General features: G+C 43.7%; 5 protein-coding genes across 5 annotated transcripts; 3 read left to right on the top strand and 2 right to left on the bottom strand.

The window, feature by feature from the left end:
- Positions 1-7: 7 nt before the first annotated feature.
- On the bottom strand, positions 8-2,777 carry LOC145703471 (TLC domain-containing protein 4-like). Its single transcript, XM_081780830.1, has 6 exons — positions 2,524-2,777; positions 1,661-1,851; positions 1,140-1,306; positions 626-909; positions 457-576; positions 8-283 (listed from the first exon to the last, which is right to left on the bottom strand). The coding sequence occupies exons 1-6, from the start codon at positions 2,575-2,577 to the stop codon at positions 191-193; spliced, it is 909 nt and encodes a 302-aa protein (XP_081636956.1). The 5' UTR covers positions 2,578-2,777; the 3' UTR covers positions 8-190.
- Positions 2,778-4,629: 1,852 nt separating this feature from the next.
- On the top strand, positions 4,630-7,080 carry LOC145702747 (protein DD3-3-like). The gene has a single exon (XM_081780010.1). The coding sequence runs from the start codon at positions 4,664-4,666 to the stop codon at positions 7,010-7,012; it is 2,349 nt and encodes a 782-aa protein (XP_081636136.1). The 5' UTR covers positions 4,630-4,663; the 3' UTR covers positions 7,013-7,080.
- Positions 7,081-8,072: 992 nt separating this feature from the next.
- LOC145702812 (uncharacterized) lies at positions 8,073-13,629 on the top strand. The gene is made up of 8 exons (XM_081780085.1): positions 8,073-8,233; positions 8,618-8,908; positions 9,977-10,251; positions 10,459-10,737; positions 10,916-11,208; positions 11,258-11,555; positions 11,602-11,900; positions 13,236-13,629. Exons 1-8 carry the CDS (start codon positions 8,182-8,184, stop codon positions 13,456-13,458), a joined length of 2,010 nt encoding a protein of 669 aa, XP_081636211.1. The 5' UTR covers positions 8,073-8,181; the 3' UTR covers positions 13,459-13,629.
- LOC145702813 (cation channel sperm-associated auxiliary subunit theta-like) lies at positions 12,069-12,820 on the bottom strand. Its single transcript, XM_081780086.1, has 5 exons — positions 12,673-12,820; positions 12,545-12,626; positions 12,420-12,498; positions 12,276-12,372; positions 12,069-12,230 (listed from the first exon to the last, which is right to left on the bottom strand). Exons 1-5 carry the CDS (start codon positions 12,761-12,763, stop codon positions 12,100-12,102), a joined length of 480 nt encoding a protein of 159 aa, XP_081636212.1. The 5' UTR covers positions 12,764-12,820; the 3' UTR covers positions 12,069-12,099.
- Positions 13,630-14,207: 578 nt separating the features above from the next.
- LOC145702814 (uncharacterized) lies at positions 14,208-14,814 on the top strand. The gene is made up of 3 exons (XM_081780088.1): positions 14,208-14,452; positions 14,497-14,629; positions 14,668-14,814. The coding sequence occupies exons 1-3, from the start codon at positions 14,367-14,369 to the stop codon at positions 14,764-14,766; spliced, it is 318 nt and encodes a 105-aa protein (XP_081636214.1). The 5' UTR covers positions 14,208-14,366; the 3' UTR covers positions 14,767-14,814.
- The last annotated feature ends 4,656 nt before the right edge of the window (positions 14,815-19,470 follow it).

Raw genomic sequence — 19,470 nt, 5'->3', positions numbered from 1 at the left:
AAATCTCCGTATTGTTATTATATTTATTGAAAAGTCCGTCAAGGCAAACTGATAACTTCGCTCTTTGTCGTGAATATTTGTTGGCACCTTCTTTATATTTTTATGAAAGTTAAAAAGCTTGACTTCTCGTGTGGTAACAGGTGAGGAGGAACTGTTGAAGAAAATATAGAAAAATAGTTTGACTTCAGGTTTATTCGGGGCGTAGAGCTGATAGTCGTCTTCGTACTCGGTTGATTCGGTAAGAGACATTTTCCCGGAAGTCGGTTTTCGCTGTTTGAATCGTCTAAAAATGAAGGTAATTAGCATTGAAGGTCTCGAACTTAAACTTCGAGGGCGCATGGGTTGATTCCGTCAGGGCTTGATTAAGATTATTTCCTAAGGGAGGGCATATCCTCGGTGATTTGGGCTTAGAGTGAGATGACAGGATGCCCGTTGGGTGATTGATGTGTACGGTACCTGATAAACATTGTCTTTCTTTTCTCGGAGCGAGATTTTGAGCGTCTCTGTTTTCTCCTTGGCGATTTTGGGGATCTTTTTGAACTCGACGGAAGCGATTTTGAGGATAAGGACGAACCACTGAAAAATTTTTAGTTGAAAAACGAATCTTGAAAATTGATAATCTCACCTGTATGTTTAAGAAATCAAGTACAACTCCTGAGAGGAAGAGCATGGCGATGATCTTCCAGTCGCAGTTCAAGAGATCGTCGTATCTTCTGTAGGAGTGGATCCAGAAATAGGGAATGGTGGCAATTCGGGAGGTGAAAAAGGCAAGCATGGTGAAGACTCGATTGGCAGAATAGAGGCTTGAATACTTCTCCTTGAGGTCGAAGGCGTTCATGATCGCCCTGATATTTATGAGCGGGGTCGAGAGTTCGGACAGAAGGCGGTAGTTGGCAAACCAAAGACATTCTGAATTAATAAATTTAGCCTTGCCAACTGACCCATCATTAGTTCGATGAAAAAGGAGCGTTTAGGGCCATCCAGTTGCCGCGGCGGTAATTTCAAGGCAAAACAACTAATCAAGCGCCGAGTTAACGGGACTATCCTAAGCCGAGGCTTAGTTCTGACCCGTCTGACTTTTCTCGCTCGGCATTAACTTGTCAGAAAGCGATCTTTTCTTCTGTTCTGGTAGAAAGTACCTTGGTATCGAAGAGCGTTGTAAAATCCAACAATAGCGACGAAATGATGGCCGAAATATTGGTATGTAGCAGCACCGTATTCTTCGCGGAGGTAGATACACACAATTGTGTCAAGCGTAAAGAAACCAGTCATAAATAATAGAGGAATCGAAGCGAAATCGTTCGGCCTAAAACAAAATATAAGACCGTATACATGGACAAAGAGTGACTCAATGACCGTAGTTGTTTGAAAAAGAATCTACTAAAGCCAAGTAGCTTATTTTGACGACTTTGAATTATTCAGTTGCTATAAATCTTCGAGTTGAAAACTGTCGACCGTGAACCCAGCGAGAGGCCTGGCGAAAGTTGATAGGAAAGTAGACAACTGATTTTAAAATTCAACCGTGCCTCCCGCGGCGGTCACAAAAAGTGATCACTAGGTCAAATCTCCCCACGGGGCGCTCAAGCTGTGGCTGCAGTTTAAAAACCACTATGACAGAACGGATCAATAAAAAAACGGCTTTCCACAAAAAAGTACTTACTCATTTAGAGGGTCATCCGCCCTTAATTTGTACAGCAAGTTATATCCAGCAAAGCTCCAGGCGCAGGAGGCGGCGCAAATTGAAGACGCACGGAGGCAAAGATCCACTTTTTTGTGCTTTGAGAGCTTTTGATAAATCTCCGAGGAGAAGGCGCATTTTCGGAAGACAAAAGGAGCCGCGAAGAATAATAACTAAACGCTGAGTGTTAAACTGAGTGTGCCTGACTTTTCCCTGTGAAAGAAGGATAGTAGGGTGAATATACTATTCAAGGGCTAAGTTATGTAACAACTTGTTATATAAACAACTTCAATTCTATAGGAGTGTTGTTTTGAGGACTCGCTTGACCCTCATAGATCTTCTAGCTCGATTTTAACGATCAAGCTCATCAACTGCTCATCACATGACTGATGATGTTTTCGAGCTGACTTAATTTGACGCTGTCCCAGTGTCAAATTGCGCCAATGCAAAATTTACAAGGTGATAAAGCTCCAACATCATCAGGGTTTTTTTATGAACTGCGCTGCTTTCCACTTCCAATTTCAAAACAGGAAAAATGAAAAGAAAGCGAGCTGCGTCACTTGAGTTCACGGTTTCGATTCATTGTCATTGATTTTGGCCTTTTTATCACTCTGTTTCAGTAGATAACTGGCCTAGGAATTTAGTAACTGACTGTTTACGAGGAGAAAAACAGAACTTTATGAACTTTAGGGACGGCTGTTGACAAGATAATTGCCTGTTAGGTGAGGGTAAGGGTTTTCAGTAGAAGGTCGACCGAATATTGATTGATGATTGAAGAACTAAGAGTTTGATAATTGTTGTTTATGGTCAACACCGGTCGGTGACAATTTATAAAGTGAACTCACCGCCCAGAGGCATGTAAAACCGCTGACGGACTTTACAATTTCGGCGCTTTCCATTTTCTTTGTTCTGCTTCTTTGTTCTTCTCTAAAGTTCTCGTCTCTTTTCTTCGTCAAGGTCGTCTTCAAAACAGAGCAAGAATATTAGAATTGCCGCGGGCGGGGTTCTAGAATTCGCAAAGCAAAAGAAAAAAGGTGAATGATGAAAAGAAGGGGCAGCGCGCGTGCGTCTCACCTAAATAAGGCTCCGAGCAAAATAGCGTTAACGCTACCAGCAGCGGGCCACAACGCGCTCAAGTGCGCTCGCTCTCCTTTCTCTTGTTCAATGTTTTATCACACGATTCCTTGGCTTTCAACCTACGACGCTTCCATTATTCCATTCGAAGTTTGAAGATGATGAAATAGGGACAATTCAGCGCCAGAATGACCCCGTATATATTCCGCTTAATTGTTAAAATAGTCACAATTGAAGAAATCGATAGTAATTACAATATTTATCAAAATAGGGAGCTCATTCAGTTCGATAATTGACAGTTAATTTGTCGATAGCGTACTCGATAATCAATTATAAGCTTGATACTAGCTTCAGTAGTTCAGTAATCTTAGTATTCTTCAAACCTATTCACAAGTACTACTCATCTGACAGTAATTTATGACCGCAGAGAATCCACACTGTTGAAGGATCAAAAGAGCTTGAATGAATTCAGTCGTGTTAAAGTATCCCCTTAGTGTGCTTTTAAGATAAATAAAAGAAGAAAGAAGCTTTACGACAGCATATCGCTACCTAGCTGTGTACTAGCAAGATGAGCCGGATAATTGCCCGGACACTGTTGCACTGTTGGAATACAGTTAGACCGCGAATAAGGCGTGCTCGGGAGATAAGTCTCGCCTTATTTTGTCGATGGAACGGTTAAAATTGAATCAGTGCTCGAACTCGTGTTCGACTGTCTCCAGTCTGACGTGGCCAGACGGGACCTGTGCTCTAATCTGACGAATGATACAGGCATATCTGTTTATACTAGTAATCGATATATAAAAATTTTGATATCAACGAGGAATAGATTTAGATTTAGAAAATTTGAATGTGATTTGTTAAAAATTATATTTTTCGTCAGGAGAGCGAAAAGATAAATAAAGAGTTGAAAATTCAAATGGGACAAAGAGATTAACACTTTTCAGTTTTGACTTTTTCTCACAAAGTTGTCATCATGTGACCCTCTCCTTCTCTCATGATAAACAGCCTTCCGTTGATTCTATTCAAAATAAATTTTCTTTAAAATTTAATAAACAGAAAGTCAATTTAACATGATACATTGAGAATCGATATTTTCAGAAATCTGCGCCCAGTACTCTTCCATGATTTCGCTCAAAAGTGTTCAATTCTTCTGGCATCATGCCTGAGCTTTCCTCGGTTGTTGTTTCAATCGTTGTTGTCGTAAGAGGAGGCGAAACGGTTGTTGTTGTTTTCTCTCGCCCAACAAAATACGCTACAAAAATTCAATCCTCTCTGCTGAACAATTCAAGGGGTATTTTACCTGGGAAGAAAATGACTGAAAAAATACCGACAAAACTCGCGATGCCGATTGCGAGCTTCAGAGCTCTTCTCATTTTTACTTGTCAAAAGCTATGAATGATCAAATGCATGAAGAATTCCCAGATTATAAAGTTGCCATAGAATAGTCAGAAGAGGACTCACCGCAAATAGAGCCACCACGCTGAATTGATCTGGAATTCGGTAACCTCTTGCGAAAGAGTTTGTCGCCAAAGCATCTATTGACCGGGAGTTTTACGATTTTAGAATTCATAGTTTTTGATATCGTAAATTCTATTGGAAGAAAAAGTTCATCGACGGAATTTTCGACGGTTTGTCCTCATCGCGCTGAAAGCTCATCGACAAAAGTCAGAAGAGGACTCACTTTATACGTCAGCAATAAGCGTAAAAATCGGAAATAATAAATATTATAAAACAAGGAAAAGCGTAAATTGGTCATTTCTAATGACGATTTTTCGTTTTGCGCTAGTCTAGTCTGACGCAGATCCAATTTACGCGAAATCAACTTTTTTACGAGCCTAAATTCTTATAAAAGCGGCGCGCCTGGCTCTCCATCTCATAACAAAAACTGAAAACCAAAATCAACAACCAAAAATGAAACTTTTTTCTTCGCTCCTTGCTTCGACCGCTCTGGCCGATGTCTACATGCACTTCCCGAGGGGCTCCAACAACCGGCTCAACGAAAACTCCGAGGGCCGACGAAACGCAAATCGCCTTTTCGATTCTCAGAACAACAACGAGGGCGGCTACAACGTCGGCGATAGATTCGACACAGCCGCCAAAACTGCTGATGAACAAAGCAAAGCTGTCTTCTTCGAGTCCACTAGCGAGGCTGCTTCTGAAATCGCCATTGAATGGTGGAACCAGCACGGCTGCGGCAAACGCGACGAAAACGACGCCAACTGGGTCAACTGCCAGATCGTTCTTCAGTACATGTGCGAGGACTCCTCCTCCACCAAGATCCAAAACGGACTCAACACGAATACTCCTGCTTACCGCCGACCAAATAACGATGAATCGCAGCAGCAATATGCTGAACGCCGTCGCAAAGATACGACAGACAACGATCACGCTGAACGAGGAGTGCACGAGTCTTGGGAGTACTACGACTCCTGCTACAAGAGAGACAGAAACTACGGCCTTTTCACTGGCAACGAAGGCCGAGTCCGAGGCGGCGCGATCTACACTCGACAGAATCCTGGAGGAACTCGACGCGGTTACGAGTGCCCAGAAGAGAGAGACTATTATCCTTACTGGCATCCTAATCCCTGGAAAGACATTGCGGTCCTCACTTCGGAGCCAGAAAAATGCCAGGACCTCACTGCAGAGAATGGAAACAGAAACATGAAATACGAGTGCGTCCACAAAATTGACGAAAACACAACTCTCGGCTACAGCAAATACAACAACCAAGAAGAGTGCGAGCACTTCGGGGGCGAGTGGGTCGGATTCTACAACGCAAAATTCATCTTTGAAGAAATCGAAGACAAAGATGACTGCGACGCTCTTGCCAAAGACTCCGATTTCAAAAACGATATCATCTGGGGAATTCCTTACCGAACTGGTGAAGGCCGAAGAGCAGCTCCGCAAGAAAAATGTCTTCTTTTGGAAGAAGCACCCGAATGCAAGAAAGCGCCCTGGTCCCGCGCCAACCACCTTGGCCAAATTGACGACACCGACTACTTTCCGACTTACAAATGGGAGCTTCCAAACTTCCACAGCCTCCTCGAATCCCAAGAATGCGTTCTCCGAATCCGATACAACATCACCACCAACGACTACGTCGACGACTTCGCCTCCGAAAACCGCAAAGCCTACTTTCCCGGACTCGAGTCTCACGACGATCCGGAAGTCACTTATCGAGGCGCTCGACTTCAACTCGCCCTCGATTCCGCCCAAACCGGCCGCGTCTTCCAAGATCGATCCCACATCTTCCAGCTCAAGCCTCGACCACAATCCGTTCCTTCCGACAAAATCATCAAAAATCTCGGCGTTCGCGGTCGCCGAGGCAACATCGTTCAAGCTTTTCCTTCTGTTGAATACGACTTCTCTCCGACCATCCTCGAAATGAACCAAGACGATCTGGTACACATTCAGTGGGAAGGAAGCAACACCAATCCCAACTCCGACGGCGAAGGGCGACAAGGAACTGACAGATCCAACATCGTTCCCATCACTGTCCCCGGCGCGAGCATCCCAGCTGGCACTCCTTCTTTCCCGAACAATGAGCTCGACGAAGATTACTTCCAGTACACTGATGCAGATGGAACCGTTCACACGTTCCGAGCCTTGATTGTCCGAGACAGCTCCTTCCCTGAAATCGTCCAGCAATGCGAAGCTGCAAAGATGAATCTCCCGGAGCCAACCACTCAAGAATACAACGATGCTCTGGTTCAGTTCTGGACTCGAAACGGTCAATGGAGAGGCGATCTTCCAATTGGAATGGCTGCTGACTGGGCTTCTCTTTCTTCCGGCGAGACTGCTTCTTTCCATCAGTTCCGACATCAACGACCTCCAATTGGCGAGATCGACCACTACGCTATGATCGACTCTAGAGGAAAATGGTACGACGACATGAACGAACACCGAGTCTTCTCGAGAGCCCTCTGTTTCGCTGAAATTTCCGAAACTGACTTTTCCGAAGAGCCAAAAATGTTCGCCGAATGGATCTGGAGCGCCGCCGATTCTATCAAGAAACTGAACAACACCGAAGATCTCGAGCTTCAACTCGCCACTTCTGGTTATTACGAATGCTCCGACCAAAAAGACTGCGCTGGCGAGTCCCTGGAAGAGAAAGAAGCTCTCAACGATAAACTCAACAACGCCCCAGCATACTTCGCTGGAAACATTGTGCGAATGAATCCCGGTGTCCATCAGTACCTTTCAACTCGAAACAACAACTTTTCCAACCGCGCTCAGAAGGGAACAATTATTGTCAACTAAAGAACCTGTCTACCTCCTAACACTCTTACTTTACTGATATTTTACTGTTCTGAATCTAAAAGAAAATTTGCTAAAATAAATTTCAATCAAAGAAAATCTCATTGATTCTATTTTTCTCTTTTTAAAATTAAACTCAGTGACCCGTCGAAACTAATCAGAGGTCTAATTAGGGCAAAATCTACAGAAATGTCCACTCAAGTAAAAAATCGAATGACAAATTGGGCTTTTATCTTCTCGAAATTACAGTGTTTCTCCAGTGAAAAGGATACTTAGCTAAACAATGGTCAATTCTAGCCCGCGTCGTAAATTAGCATCAATAATTCAGCGACCGCGTAAAATGTTTAACATCTATCATTTCGAAAATGTGTTGCCTTTCAAGTGGAGCAGCTGTAGCGCCCGGTTCGGTTTGGCACCACGCGTAGAAGAGCTCTCAAAGAGAGCTGTTGAAATTAGTTGTAAAGGAGCTCTGTGAATTGGACAGTTGCTGTCATCGGCCGAGAAACAATAGCCTGTTAGCTTGTTACTACTTCCACGTGAAGCACCTGTTCATTCAAAAAATAATGGCTTGTTTTCGGCTCTACTCGATCCTTACTTTTGCCAAAGTGGAATTCAAATTAAACTTTTACGCTCTCCCACAGAGTTTGAATAAGCAATATTATGGGGCCCCTAAAATTGAACAAATATACCAGTTCACGCTCACTTGATCGATAAGTTTGTGTATTCAACGGATGATAAGGATCCGGTTCAATCAAAATATACGAGAAAGTGAATGGTCCCCCATATAATATGGGCCATATTGCCCCTTAGGCCAGATTGTTCCTTCTTCTATCATCCCTCCTTTCTTTTTCCTTGCCCCCTATTGACCCAGAAATTTGGCAGAAGAAGATTAGTGCTTGAGTAAATTTGCTCGTTGACCTTGATCCCCGCCGAGATCTCTGCCCAAGTTCGGCGGGATATCTGGTCAGCCTCTCTCTCTCTGCGATCCAGAGGGGAGGGCGCCCTGGACCGTATTCCGAGCACGCTCCACGCCGCCGTCGAGTCCGTCTCACCTCCGCTCGTGCCGCTCAGAAAATTGAAAGATAAATTAAAATTTTCTCTAATTTTCTCAAACTCAGCCGGCCCCCTCAGCAGTACAAGGGCTGGCAAAGTGATAATAAACGAAGAAAACGATGATGAGCGAAAACACCTGCGAAATCTGGGACAGAGTTAGCTACAAGCTAGGTAAGAATCCAAGACGGAAGTGTATTGATTTTTGAAGAGTAATTCAATTTTCTATTGATTTTGATGCATTCTAAAGATGAGCTCCTGGTCCAATTAAAAACAATTTCAAAATAATTGCAGATTGAGAGCTTTGGGAAAATCTTGTGTCTCCATCTGACTAAATTCGCGCACTGTAGTGGGATGAATAAGCTCGGCCGCACGCAAACACTAACCTCGCCTTCACCCTCTTCCCATTTCGAATTGAAGAGAGTCTGTGTTTACTTTTCGCCAGAAAACTAATTTGAACCGTTTTTTGATGATTACAAAGAGCGCGGCGCGGTGAGTTTTTACGGTGTGTTTTATTAGGTTGTGAAGCTAAAATGCTAACAAAGGGGTTGTTTTTAGGACACTCGCCGGGGAAAGAAAATGAAACCGACTCTGGAGTGAACTCGATGGACTTTCAAGAAAAACTCAAACTTTCGGACGAGGAAGTGATCGTCACTCCCGAGTCCTGCCATCTTCCGCCGATCCCTGCCCCGCGGCGAATGCCCGAACCGACCTCGCATGGACTCCACCATCGACCCTCCCATCACCGCTCTCTTTCTGTCGACCGACCGATCGGATCTGGCAAAGATGCCATGTCTCGCCTTCAAAACGCTCGAAACAGAGCTGCCAACATCCGGGCCAGGTCAAAAGGTCAGTTGTTGCTTTTGAAAATTTACTAAACCGGAAACGCCAATTTTGAAATTTGCACTGTTTTAAAAAAGCCCAAAACTGTTTATTTTATTCACTGGCTGTGGACTGGGAACTGGGGTATTTTGAGAAGGAAGTGCGTTCTTGAGGGATGATGAATTCAGAAAATGAATCTTTCAATGAGAAAGTTGAGAATTAGTTGTAAGCCTACCAGAGTCACAGAGGGCTCACAGCTGAGTCAGTCCATTTCCCAGAGGTGTGATAATTAACTTCGCCGTCCTGAGAGAAAAAAGGAGAAAACGGCAACTAGTAATAAACGACTGCAAATTGTCATAATTAAAATAAACAGTGAGTCTTTCAAAAGGCTTTGTTAAAAACTTGGCCTTGTTCCGATAAATGGGCGACCAAAATAGGAATCAAATCCGATCCTCATCCCGGATGATCCTTCTTTCCCTTTCCCGCGGGCTTAATTCTATAATCTGTCATTGTCTAACTTTTAATGGACCGTCTTCGTTTCGCTTTCCCGTTTTTTCCCGGTCACATTATTCATTTTCTTCCCAATTAGAATTTTGAATATTGAAAGCGACCTTGATAAATATTAATTGAGTGAATATTTGAAAATTGAAAAATTGACCTCCTTGGTGACCTTTTTTTCGCCGAGGGATTTATATTTCTTTCAGAAGGAAAAAGCTGATTAATCGATTCTGGCCATTTATTTTGTAATTTGGAAAATATAAGCTCTCGATCCCTTTAAAAGAGCCTTTTGACCCCTTTAGCGATAGCATTAGCTAAAAATAGCAAACTTGATGGATCTTTAAGAACCTGTGCCAGCTCCAGAGCTCTTTTCCAAATACAGATTTTGGCGGATTAAATCGAGCGAGATTTTCCAAGCAAAATACTTTCTCGATGCGGTCAATTTGACGGGATTTGCCACTCAGGCGGAAAATATTTCGGAGTACTCGGGAAAATATCAAACAAAGGAATTTTACACGGGTGGGGTCCGGAGCCGCAATTCAAGGCTTATCTAATCCACTCGCTAGAACAAGATCAAAGTTTGAATTTCAAATTTAGATCGTCAAAATTTGGACAGCATGTCGACCTGCTCTGGCTTTGGCTACGGCGGCGGAGAGCGAGGCAGATCGCGGCATCGGCGAAATTCTGACGCAGCGTCTGAAATGGCCTCCCTTCCACCATCTGGCTATGGTATGGGCCTCAGCCACCGTCAGCGACAGGGTTCTGTTTCATCTCTCTTGTCGCACCGCTCGGGGAAAGATCTGATCTACGGGCTGGAAGAATTCGAGGCGCAGAACCGAATCGACCTTGATCACGAACGCGCCGAAGCTGCTGTAAGTCAACATTTGCTCTAATCTTCTGTCTGCGCCCCAAATGGCTTCAGCTGACTTTGATCCATTCTTTTGCAGATTTGGCTCTTTATTTTTTCATTTCGCCGTTTTTGGAAGTCGAAAATGACTTCCTTTCAAAATGAAAATATATAAGTCGCTCTTCATTTTTTATAATTGGGAAAATAGGAAAAATAAAAATCCACTATTTAGCGCGAGAAAGAAAGGATGACGCAAATAGCTTCGATGAAAGACAGACCCTGCGCGATCAAAGACCGCATCAGAGAATTGGAAGGGCAGCTCGACGAGACGCTCCAGTCGCTTCGAATGGAAAAAGCACTTGTCTCCGGCGAACTCCACGAGGAAGAAAACATGCTTGAAATTGAACGCGCTCAGTTGGAAAACAACGTTTGTGGAGCAAGAAACAACGAGATCTCCAAAGAGCTGGAAATGACTCTGCGCGACCGTAAAAGACGGATGGACGCTTTGAAAGTGAGTACAACGAAAAGAGGAAACGATAATTACGGAAAAAACAAGATGGATTTTTACGAGGCTGCATCTGCTCTGAGCTTAATTGAGATCAGTTGATTTTACTTCTTCACGCTCACGTCAGAAAAATAGATTTTATTGCCGCTTATAAATTAGATTCAATTTAACTCGACATTTTCAGAATCAACTGGTGGTCCTCGACGCGGAGATGCGGGAAGAGACGCTCCGGCTGAACGCTGAGCGGGATGAGCAGATCATCGCACTGCAGCGCGAGGAGAAACAGATGATTAGCCGATTCCAGCGGAAGGCGCCGTCGTACTGCACCGGTCCGCGGGTGCGACGTCCCCGCGCGCGCTCCAACAGCGGCATCTCATATGACGGCGGCTCCGTGCTCAGTGTCGACAGCTACGGAAGTACTGCCAACTCGAATTGGATCGTTGAGCGCGCGAGCCAACTGGCCCAGGCGCAAGACAGGTAAATACAAATCAATTAGTAGTTACTCCTCAAACTCTTCTGTTTGAAGCGAAAAGCACGTGGAAGAAATGAAAAAGCTCCTAATGGAAGTGCAGGAAGAAAAAGAACGACTGATGCGATCTCTGGCCAGCGCATCCGAAGAGCCGACTGGAATGACCTCTCCCGGCTATCCTCGAGCGAACTCGACGTTTACCAACCACACGAGGTCAAATTCAGTGGGCATTTCTCAAAGCGGGCGGAATCCGTCTGACTCGGTCTTCGATCAATCCGTCATTTCGCCAGTAAAGGACTCGATGCCCCCAAGCTCGAATCCGTCAATTTCTGACATCGGCGCGTCTGCTTCACAGGTGATTTTCGCGGCGATCGATTTTGATTTTTTACTTTTATTTTTAGTACGGAAACGATCAGGTGACGATGCGCTCTAGTGTTTCTCCGGAAGGAGATTCAAGGAGAAAAGAAAATCGCCCGATGACCAGATACGTCGCAAATACGAGTCCAAATCTGGATTTGAGAACTCATCTGGAAGCTCAAGGCCACAACCCACGAGTGACAGCTTCTCTCGACATTACTCCCCACGCGATTCGGGGAAAACTGTCGAAGCTGGCATCAAGGAAGAAGCGACGACCGTGGAAGCGATGGAAGAACAGATGGGTCCTCTTCGATCGCCGGACACGATCGCTTCAGTGGTTTAGGTAATTAATTGATTCGGGGTGTAGAAACAATTTTCTTAATTGAATTAACGCTCGGCTAATAAATTCGTCTATAATCTGTCTGATCGGATTCTAAGGGGTTCAATTTAATAATTTCCTCGTCGGATTGTATAGATTTCTTCAAAGAAACTTTCTTTTAAAAATCACGTGAATAGTATATTACAGAAAAAATGAATACAGATTAAACCATGAAGCCTTGGAAAACAGACTTTCGAGTTTGCCTTGTTGGGCGGGGAGACGAGACGAAAGCTTTCTTTCTCTTGACATTTTCGATGTGGCGAACTACGTTCTTGCTCGAGATATCTCCGGAATCTGAAACATTTGGTTTTTCCTTCTCTCGTAACAGAATGATCTTACCGAAGTAATTTAAATTGACTCTACGAGCGATAAGGCGGCCGATTTTGTCCAAGTCGTTCTTTTTGCTTGTCATCGTCGTCAGGATATATTTTTCGATCTTGAAATAATTGAAGAATTATTGATAGAAGAGTTGAGTTCGCTTACGTTGTATCCATTTAAAATAAGTCGGTAGAATAGTTTGCTATCTGCTCCATCCAGCGCTTCTATTCGAATATAAATATCGCTACGAAACCAATTATAATCCCAAGAAAAGAGAGTAGTTCCATTACCTTAAATCTCCTTCATGAGTAACATTGTCGCCGACTCTGAATTCGTACGTATTTTCGAGCTTCTTTATCACCAGTTGGCGGACTAAATTTGCCCTTTTTCTTTTTTGAAATCAAGGAGGAGTACTCACAGTCCCAGTATTTGACGATGTCCAATATTTTGTAAATTAACCAAGTCGGAAGAATGAGGTAAAATAAAAAGTGTAAATCGTGGCTGGACATCCCAAGCGCGTGAAAGATTACATAAATCAGAACAATCAGGGTCTTTTAGGGGTTCAAGAAAAATCGACAGAAAAGCTTAGTATTTGGATTTCGAATCCCTGGCCATAGGACAAGCTGGACGACAGCTTTGTAGTAGTTTGGGTTCATATATTCCAGCTCAAAAAACGGTCCGTAGTCGTGAAAGGGCCAAAACTTATTTGTCTGAAGCTGGTTTAATAGATGGCCCCAAAAACAGAGCTTACCGTTAGTCTTTGGAATATTTCCTCGTGAAGCTCTTCTGATCTGATCAACTGCTTGAAGAAGGTTCTTTCTGAGCGATCGGAAAGAACGCTGTTCAAAGAGCCGCGTTTTTTAAAAAAGTTCATTTTTTCGTTTTCATCCGAAAAGTCACTTTTTAACTGACTCTATAAGCGGGCAACAAATTTTTAAGAAAAATAATTCTAGAGACTTTTTTGTTAACTTCAATTTTTAGCAGCGAGAAAGAGAAGAAGCCAAACGGGGTGATCTTTTTCCCCGAGATCTCCGACGTTTTCATCGATCACAGCAACAAATTCAAAGCCCCGAATCGGCGCATTGGAATCGTCATCACCACTTCGAGCAGGCGTCTGGTGCTGGCAGCGAAATCATCCGAACTGGCGCGCGTCTGGGTCGACGCCATCGTCACCGGCTGCGAGGGCAACACCAACGCGCTTTAGCTTTGAAAATATTCTGCACACTTCAACTACGTTAACTTTATATTTATTGAGCAAGCTAACTGACCAACTTACAATTTTTCTACTCCTCGTTCTCGTCTCAAACAAATTTCAACTCTGCCACAAAGTCTTCACTTCCGTAGATATTAATTCTCACCTTGTAAATAAATCGAAAAATGAAAAAAATGATCCTCAACGAACAGTTGATTCAAGATAGATGATCTTTATAGAATCGTTTTCGTTAAAGTTTACGCAGTGACACCCTTAATTCTTTCGAAAAATCTCCATATTATTAAAGGCCTCATTTTGACAGCAGCAGGTTAAAATTTACACTTTTGGCTTTCTCTAAGGAGACTTAGCTCTTTGCTCTCGAATATGTACTGTCGATTGTGGCGCAGCTAACTGTAGGTAGGGACAACATAACGTTCGTTTCAGCAAGTTTTCAAACGTTATGTAGCCAGCTTTACCTTCAGTTAAAATCGCAAAAAGAACGATTGAATTCTGCCCAGTTGAAAATTTCCGTTTTCTGGAATGATTTCTCGGGTATTTTTGAAATAATGATGATGTGGCTGGCGGGGTTTGGGCGTCGCTGCTCGGCGAAAGTTAAAGTTTAACTTGGCGCCGTCGGCAAATATTGCATCCGCCGCGCTTCCAGTAAACAGCTATTTGTATTTGACTCGTAAATTTGCAAGCGGCTCCCTAATCAAACTTCCATCAATCCAAGTACCCACCAAACACCGAACTATTCCAAATAGAAAAATAGAACTTAGAAACTCACCACGTTGGGTGAACCAAGATATTTATAAATATTTCTCGAATGAAATCAATTTTTGGGCGGCACTGGTGGATCAACCTTACATAAAATTATCTGGATTTATGAAAAGGAGCGCTTTCATTTCTGAAAAACGAGAATGAGAATCCCAATTTCATCCCTTTTCGCGGTGCACTCCAGCTTCGACAGTTCCCTCAATCCTGCATTGCCAGAATACGCGGAGAGGTAAGAATTTTCAATCAGAGATGAAATAAAACCACCGTGATCAGGAGCCAAGCAAAGTTCAATGAAGAAATGGCCTCAAGTTGGAGCCAACGTCGACGGGACTTTTCCCGCGGCGTTTCGGGAATGAACGCAATGTGGAATAACGGCGAGAAGAATGTGATTCTAGCTACGGCAAAGGTACTTTTTTCTGATTGATTGAAACTTATCAAATTCAGCCGGCGAAAATGCTGAATATCCAGGACCTGATCGACCGACTTTCGCAAAAATACAACCAAGATCCTCGGCTAATGAACTCTAAGTCACCAAAAGACTAGATTTCTCCTGTTATTTTCACTGTAAATATTCTTCAAATAAAGATTCCAAACGCCACCATCTTCCCTTCCGTAAAATCGATAAAGTTATAAGTAGCAAATTTCGTGCGCGTATAAATCGATGCCAACTTTTTCAACTTATATCAATTTTGCCCGATGCCAGTAGCATTCGTCTACTTCCCCAAAAGTCCAATGGGCGCAGACATTTCAGAGATAAGCACGAAAATCGCGCACTTGTCTTTTGACGACCTGGTGCATTTGTGGCGCAGAATCAGTTTACCTGGAGGGCTTCTTGTTTTTGTGCTGATTTTTAATGCCTGCTGCTTGGTCAGCTTCATTCGCCGGAAACTGCCCTTTTACTTGAAGCGAGTGCGCGTCGAGAGATACACCCTCGTCGTCTGCAACCGCCAAAATGTCCGTTTCAGCAGAACTAGCTACATCTGGTGCGTCTACACTTGCACTGCTTCAGTCATCGCCGCGGTCGTTCTCCTCATTTTCGACATTTTGAAACTTGTGCCGAGCCACTTCTGCTTCCCTTTCTCCAAAATTTGGTTCATCTTCACAGTCGTCATGCCTCTCAGTTTCTGGCAGATCATCTACTCGTACAGGCTCGCCACTTACATCCGAACGTCGAATAAAGACAGACGAGATTTGAAAATCGCCATTGCAGGTACTCACTCTTTCAATTCATAAAGGTAACTATCTTCTAAGGCGCTGGCCCCGCTTTCCGTGGGAATGGAAACTGGACTCTCACCGGCCTGATGAACAGCAGATTCCAGGAGGCGACAAAGCACGAGGACGAGGAAGAAATCGACGTCGACGCCGTTGACCTGGTTCGAATCAAGCCGATATTTATCTACTTTGCGCTTCTTCCCATGGTTCCCGCCGTTTTCGTCCCGGTTTTGCAGCTTTTTCTCAGCATCGGATGTTTCCTCAAACTCGGTATCACAGTCCCCGATGTCCCACAATACGACCTCGGCTGTGTCATTCTTTCGAGGCAAGATTATTCTGGCACCTATTGCTACGCCAACGGATCGTTTATCATGGGACTGGACCAGGCGACGTTCAAGTACTTCGGATGGGTGTCGGCGTTTTTCGAGACGATCAATATCTGCATCCTCGCGAGTTCTATTTACTTGAGCTACAGGCGGATGATCCGAGAGGGCTACCACCAGCGCGGACTCGTAGTCGTCGCTCATTTGTTCTCCCTACTCTTGATAGCTCTGACTTGCGTGCTGATAAACGTAACGATTTCGCTGCATCTTAGTACTCGCTACGTCACAGTGGCCGTTTTGGTCTTTGAAATTTTGTTTATTCCGCTGATTATGCTGTTTTTCTTCGAGCGCACCAATGCCAAAAGAAACATGGACATATGGGTGAAAAGAAAACTCACTTATTTTCTTGAAAAAACTGATGCAAAACCGACCGGATACGTTCCCTTCTTTTTGCAGCGAATTTCGCACATGCACAACGAGACAGTTCAAAAGTCTGTCCACGATTACATCGACAAAGAACTCGTCTCGCGGTTTTTGATGTTTCGAAACGACGTGGAAAATGCTCGTCCATGGCGACTATCAGGAACTGCTTATGGAGTCAGAATGATTTACGGCAAGTTCGACGGCAAACCGGTTTTTTGGTCGTCCAATTGGTCGGAAAAGAAGACCGACGACATGAGCAACAACAAAAAGGACATGCTGATTAGGAATAATTTTCTGATGAAAAAGAAGCTTTCCAAACTCATCTTTTCGGTATTTTTAAAGAAAGACTCTTCCTTGATTTCAATAATTTATTCAGCTGGCCAAGAAAACCTGCGAAATGAACTTCTCAAAAGTCGTTTTTCCAATTTTCGGAATCATCTTCGACCACGAAAGCATCCCTTCTTTTGTCTACGACGGAGCCACTGACACTTCAATGCTCAGTTTTCTCGTCAGCCCGTTACAAATCATCACTTACAAAGACGTCTTTGGTTGGATCAAGGACTTGATAGCTGGAATGAAGCATTTATCTAGCGCGGATATTGTCGTCAGAGAGGTTTTTAATAGTTATTCTTGAGCATTTTCAAGTCGAATTTATAGCTTCGATGCATGACGCTGCTTCTCAGCGGCGACAACAAGCTCAAAATCGCCTACGGAGTGAAAGGACTTCACATTTTAGAATTTTTGCCGGACGAAATGGGCGACAATCTTCTCTCGGATTTCATGTACTGGTTTGCTCCGGAGACTCTCAGAGCCATGGAATTCACGAAAGGGTTTTGAAAAGAGACTATTTTTTGTTTTCAAGTTTCAACAGAAAACTTTGAAATCTCAAAAAGCGTTTGGTCGGACGTCTGGTCAGTTGGCTGCACTATCTGGGAGTTTTTCACCAGGTAAGTTCTTTTGTTGCTTCACTATCGCAATTTGAATTCAGAGGAGGAACGCCATACTCGCACTGCCGAAAGTGGAACGATGTGCTCAAAGCGATAGACAACGGAGAAAAACTTCATCGGCCTGAAGTCATGGCTCGGTAACTTTTAAAGTTGTTAGTTAACGTATCAAGTATTAACCAACTCAGCTCAATCCACTCAATCATCATGGCGTGTTTTGTCGAAGAACCAGACAAGCGAGCTACGTATGATCAGCTTGAAGAAGCGTTTAGGTAATCTCCGATTGCTGATCTTATTTGCGAAACTGTTTCAGAATCTACTTCAACGAAACGATGACCTCTCTGACGGACGAGATCCCGCTGATTTTTGACGATCACATGCTTCAAATTTGAAACAGCTTTCTTGAACATTCAAACATATCATAAAGTATAATACAGAATAGCAGGGCTGGTAAATTAGCGCACTAATATCTCTCGAAGAAAAAAAAATTAGCGCACTAATATTATTTTAGAGACACTTTCGCGTCTTTCGCGCCTTTAGTGCGCTAAAATGACACTAATTTTTCCACTCGGGGAAATTAGTGACTTTTCGAGAGCTTTTCAGCGCTAAAGTCGCGAAAAAAGAGGCTCTTTTTCATCAACAAATGGGCGCGCTCTTCTCGGAGGACAACTTCATGGAAGACGATTTTTTACAAGGGAAGACTTTCAATAAACGGAAACTATACTATAACTATATAATATAAACTTTAAAATATTGTTGTATATATTTGGGTGAGGGCACCAAATAGTAAAGAACGCTCGTGCACTTCTTAAGGGTGTCGCTTCGAAAGGTTTAAGTCAAAATATTTTTCAAACATTAATATCTCACGGATGACCTTGATTTAAGAAAATTTAGGGGTTCAGTCCAAAAATGGGATTAAAGGTCGCTTATCAGACGAAAAATGGGCAAATTTTTCGAAAAAAGCCCGAAAATCTCGATTTTCAACCTCCATTTCGAGGGTGTTAGAGTCGAGATAGAATTTTACCACAATAGAGAAAAATGATTCTCAGAACTCGGAGAATCGATTCCCGAAAATCGTCAAACATGACGGGGGGTCCTTAAATGACGAGCTAAGATAAGCTTTCCTAGGGAAGTCTTCTCCCTTAATTTTTTTATAGCAGGGCCATCCGCAGCTGGATCTTCACGTTTTTTTTCATTTTTTTGCCGTTCTTCTTCTTGTCGTCGTCCGACAACTTCTCATCGCTGTCCTCAAGAAGAGCTCTTCTCAGTACTCTTTATTCACAGAATCATATTTATTTGATAATTCACAAGGGAGGTCTCCTCCCAAATTCACGCTTACCTGATAACTGCTAATGAAGAACTCCTCCCAAAGTTTTTTTGGTTTTTATATCCATTATAATTTATAAGTATATAGGCTAAAGAATATAGCATTGTTATTTTTATGAGTAAAATGTATTAGGAGGAGATCTGCAATCAAAATTAAAAGCGAGGGAAGGGGTGTTTTTACCAACAGTGTTAGCACAGGGATGGAAATCTGAGCGGCACGGCACGGCACAGCGGCATGGCACGGCACGGCACGTTTCAGCCCCCTTCCTTGATTTGTTAATTTAAGGGGCTTGACGGCCCTTCGGGCCGTTTCAGCCCCCTTCCTTCATTTGTTAATTTAAGGGGCTTGACGGCCCTTCGGGCCGTTTTAGCCCCGTTCCTTGATTTGTTAATTTAAGGGGCTTGACGGCCCTTCGGGCCGTTTCAGCCCCGTTCCTTGATTTGTTAATTTAAGGGGCTTGACGGCCCTTCGGGCCGTTTCAGCCCCGTTCCTTGATTTGTTAATTTAAGGGGCTTGACGGCCCTTCGGGCCGTTTCAGCCCCGTTCCTTGATTTGTTAATTTAAGGGGCTTGATGGCCCTTCGGGCCGTTTTAGCCCCGTTCCTTGATTTGTTAATTTAAGGGGCTTGACGGCCCTTCGGGCCGTTTCAGCCCCATTCCTTGATTTGTTAATTTTAGGGGCTTGACGGCCCTTCGGGCCGTTTCAGCCCCGTTCCTTGATTTGTTAATTTAAGGAGCTTGACGGCCCTTCGGGCCGTTTCAGCCCCGTTCCTTGATTTGTTAATTTAAGGGGCTTGACGGCCCTTCGGGCCGTTTCAGCCCCCTTCCTTGATTTGTTTATTTAAGGGGCTTGATGGCCCTTCGGGCCGTTTAGCCCCGTTCCTTGATTTGTTAATTTAAGGGGCTTGACGGCCCTTCGGGCCGTTTCAGCCCCGTTCCTTGATTTGTTAATTTAAGGGGCTTGACGGCCCTTCGGGCCGTTTCAGCCCCGTTCCTTGATTTGTTAATTTAAGGGGCTT

Source organism: Oikopleura dioica, chromosome PAR, assembly GCF_907165135.1.
Source record: "Oikopleura dioica chromosome PAR, OKI2018_I68_1.0, whole genome shotgun sequence".
NCBI lineage: Eukaryota > Metazoa > Chordata > Appendicularia > Copelata > Oikopleuridae > Oikopleura > Oikopleura dioica.
The sequence above is the reverse complement of the archived record's forward strand: the minus strand, read 5'-3'. Positions and strand labels throughout refer to the sequence as shown.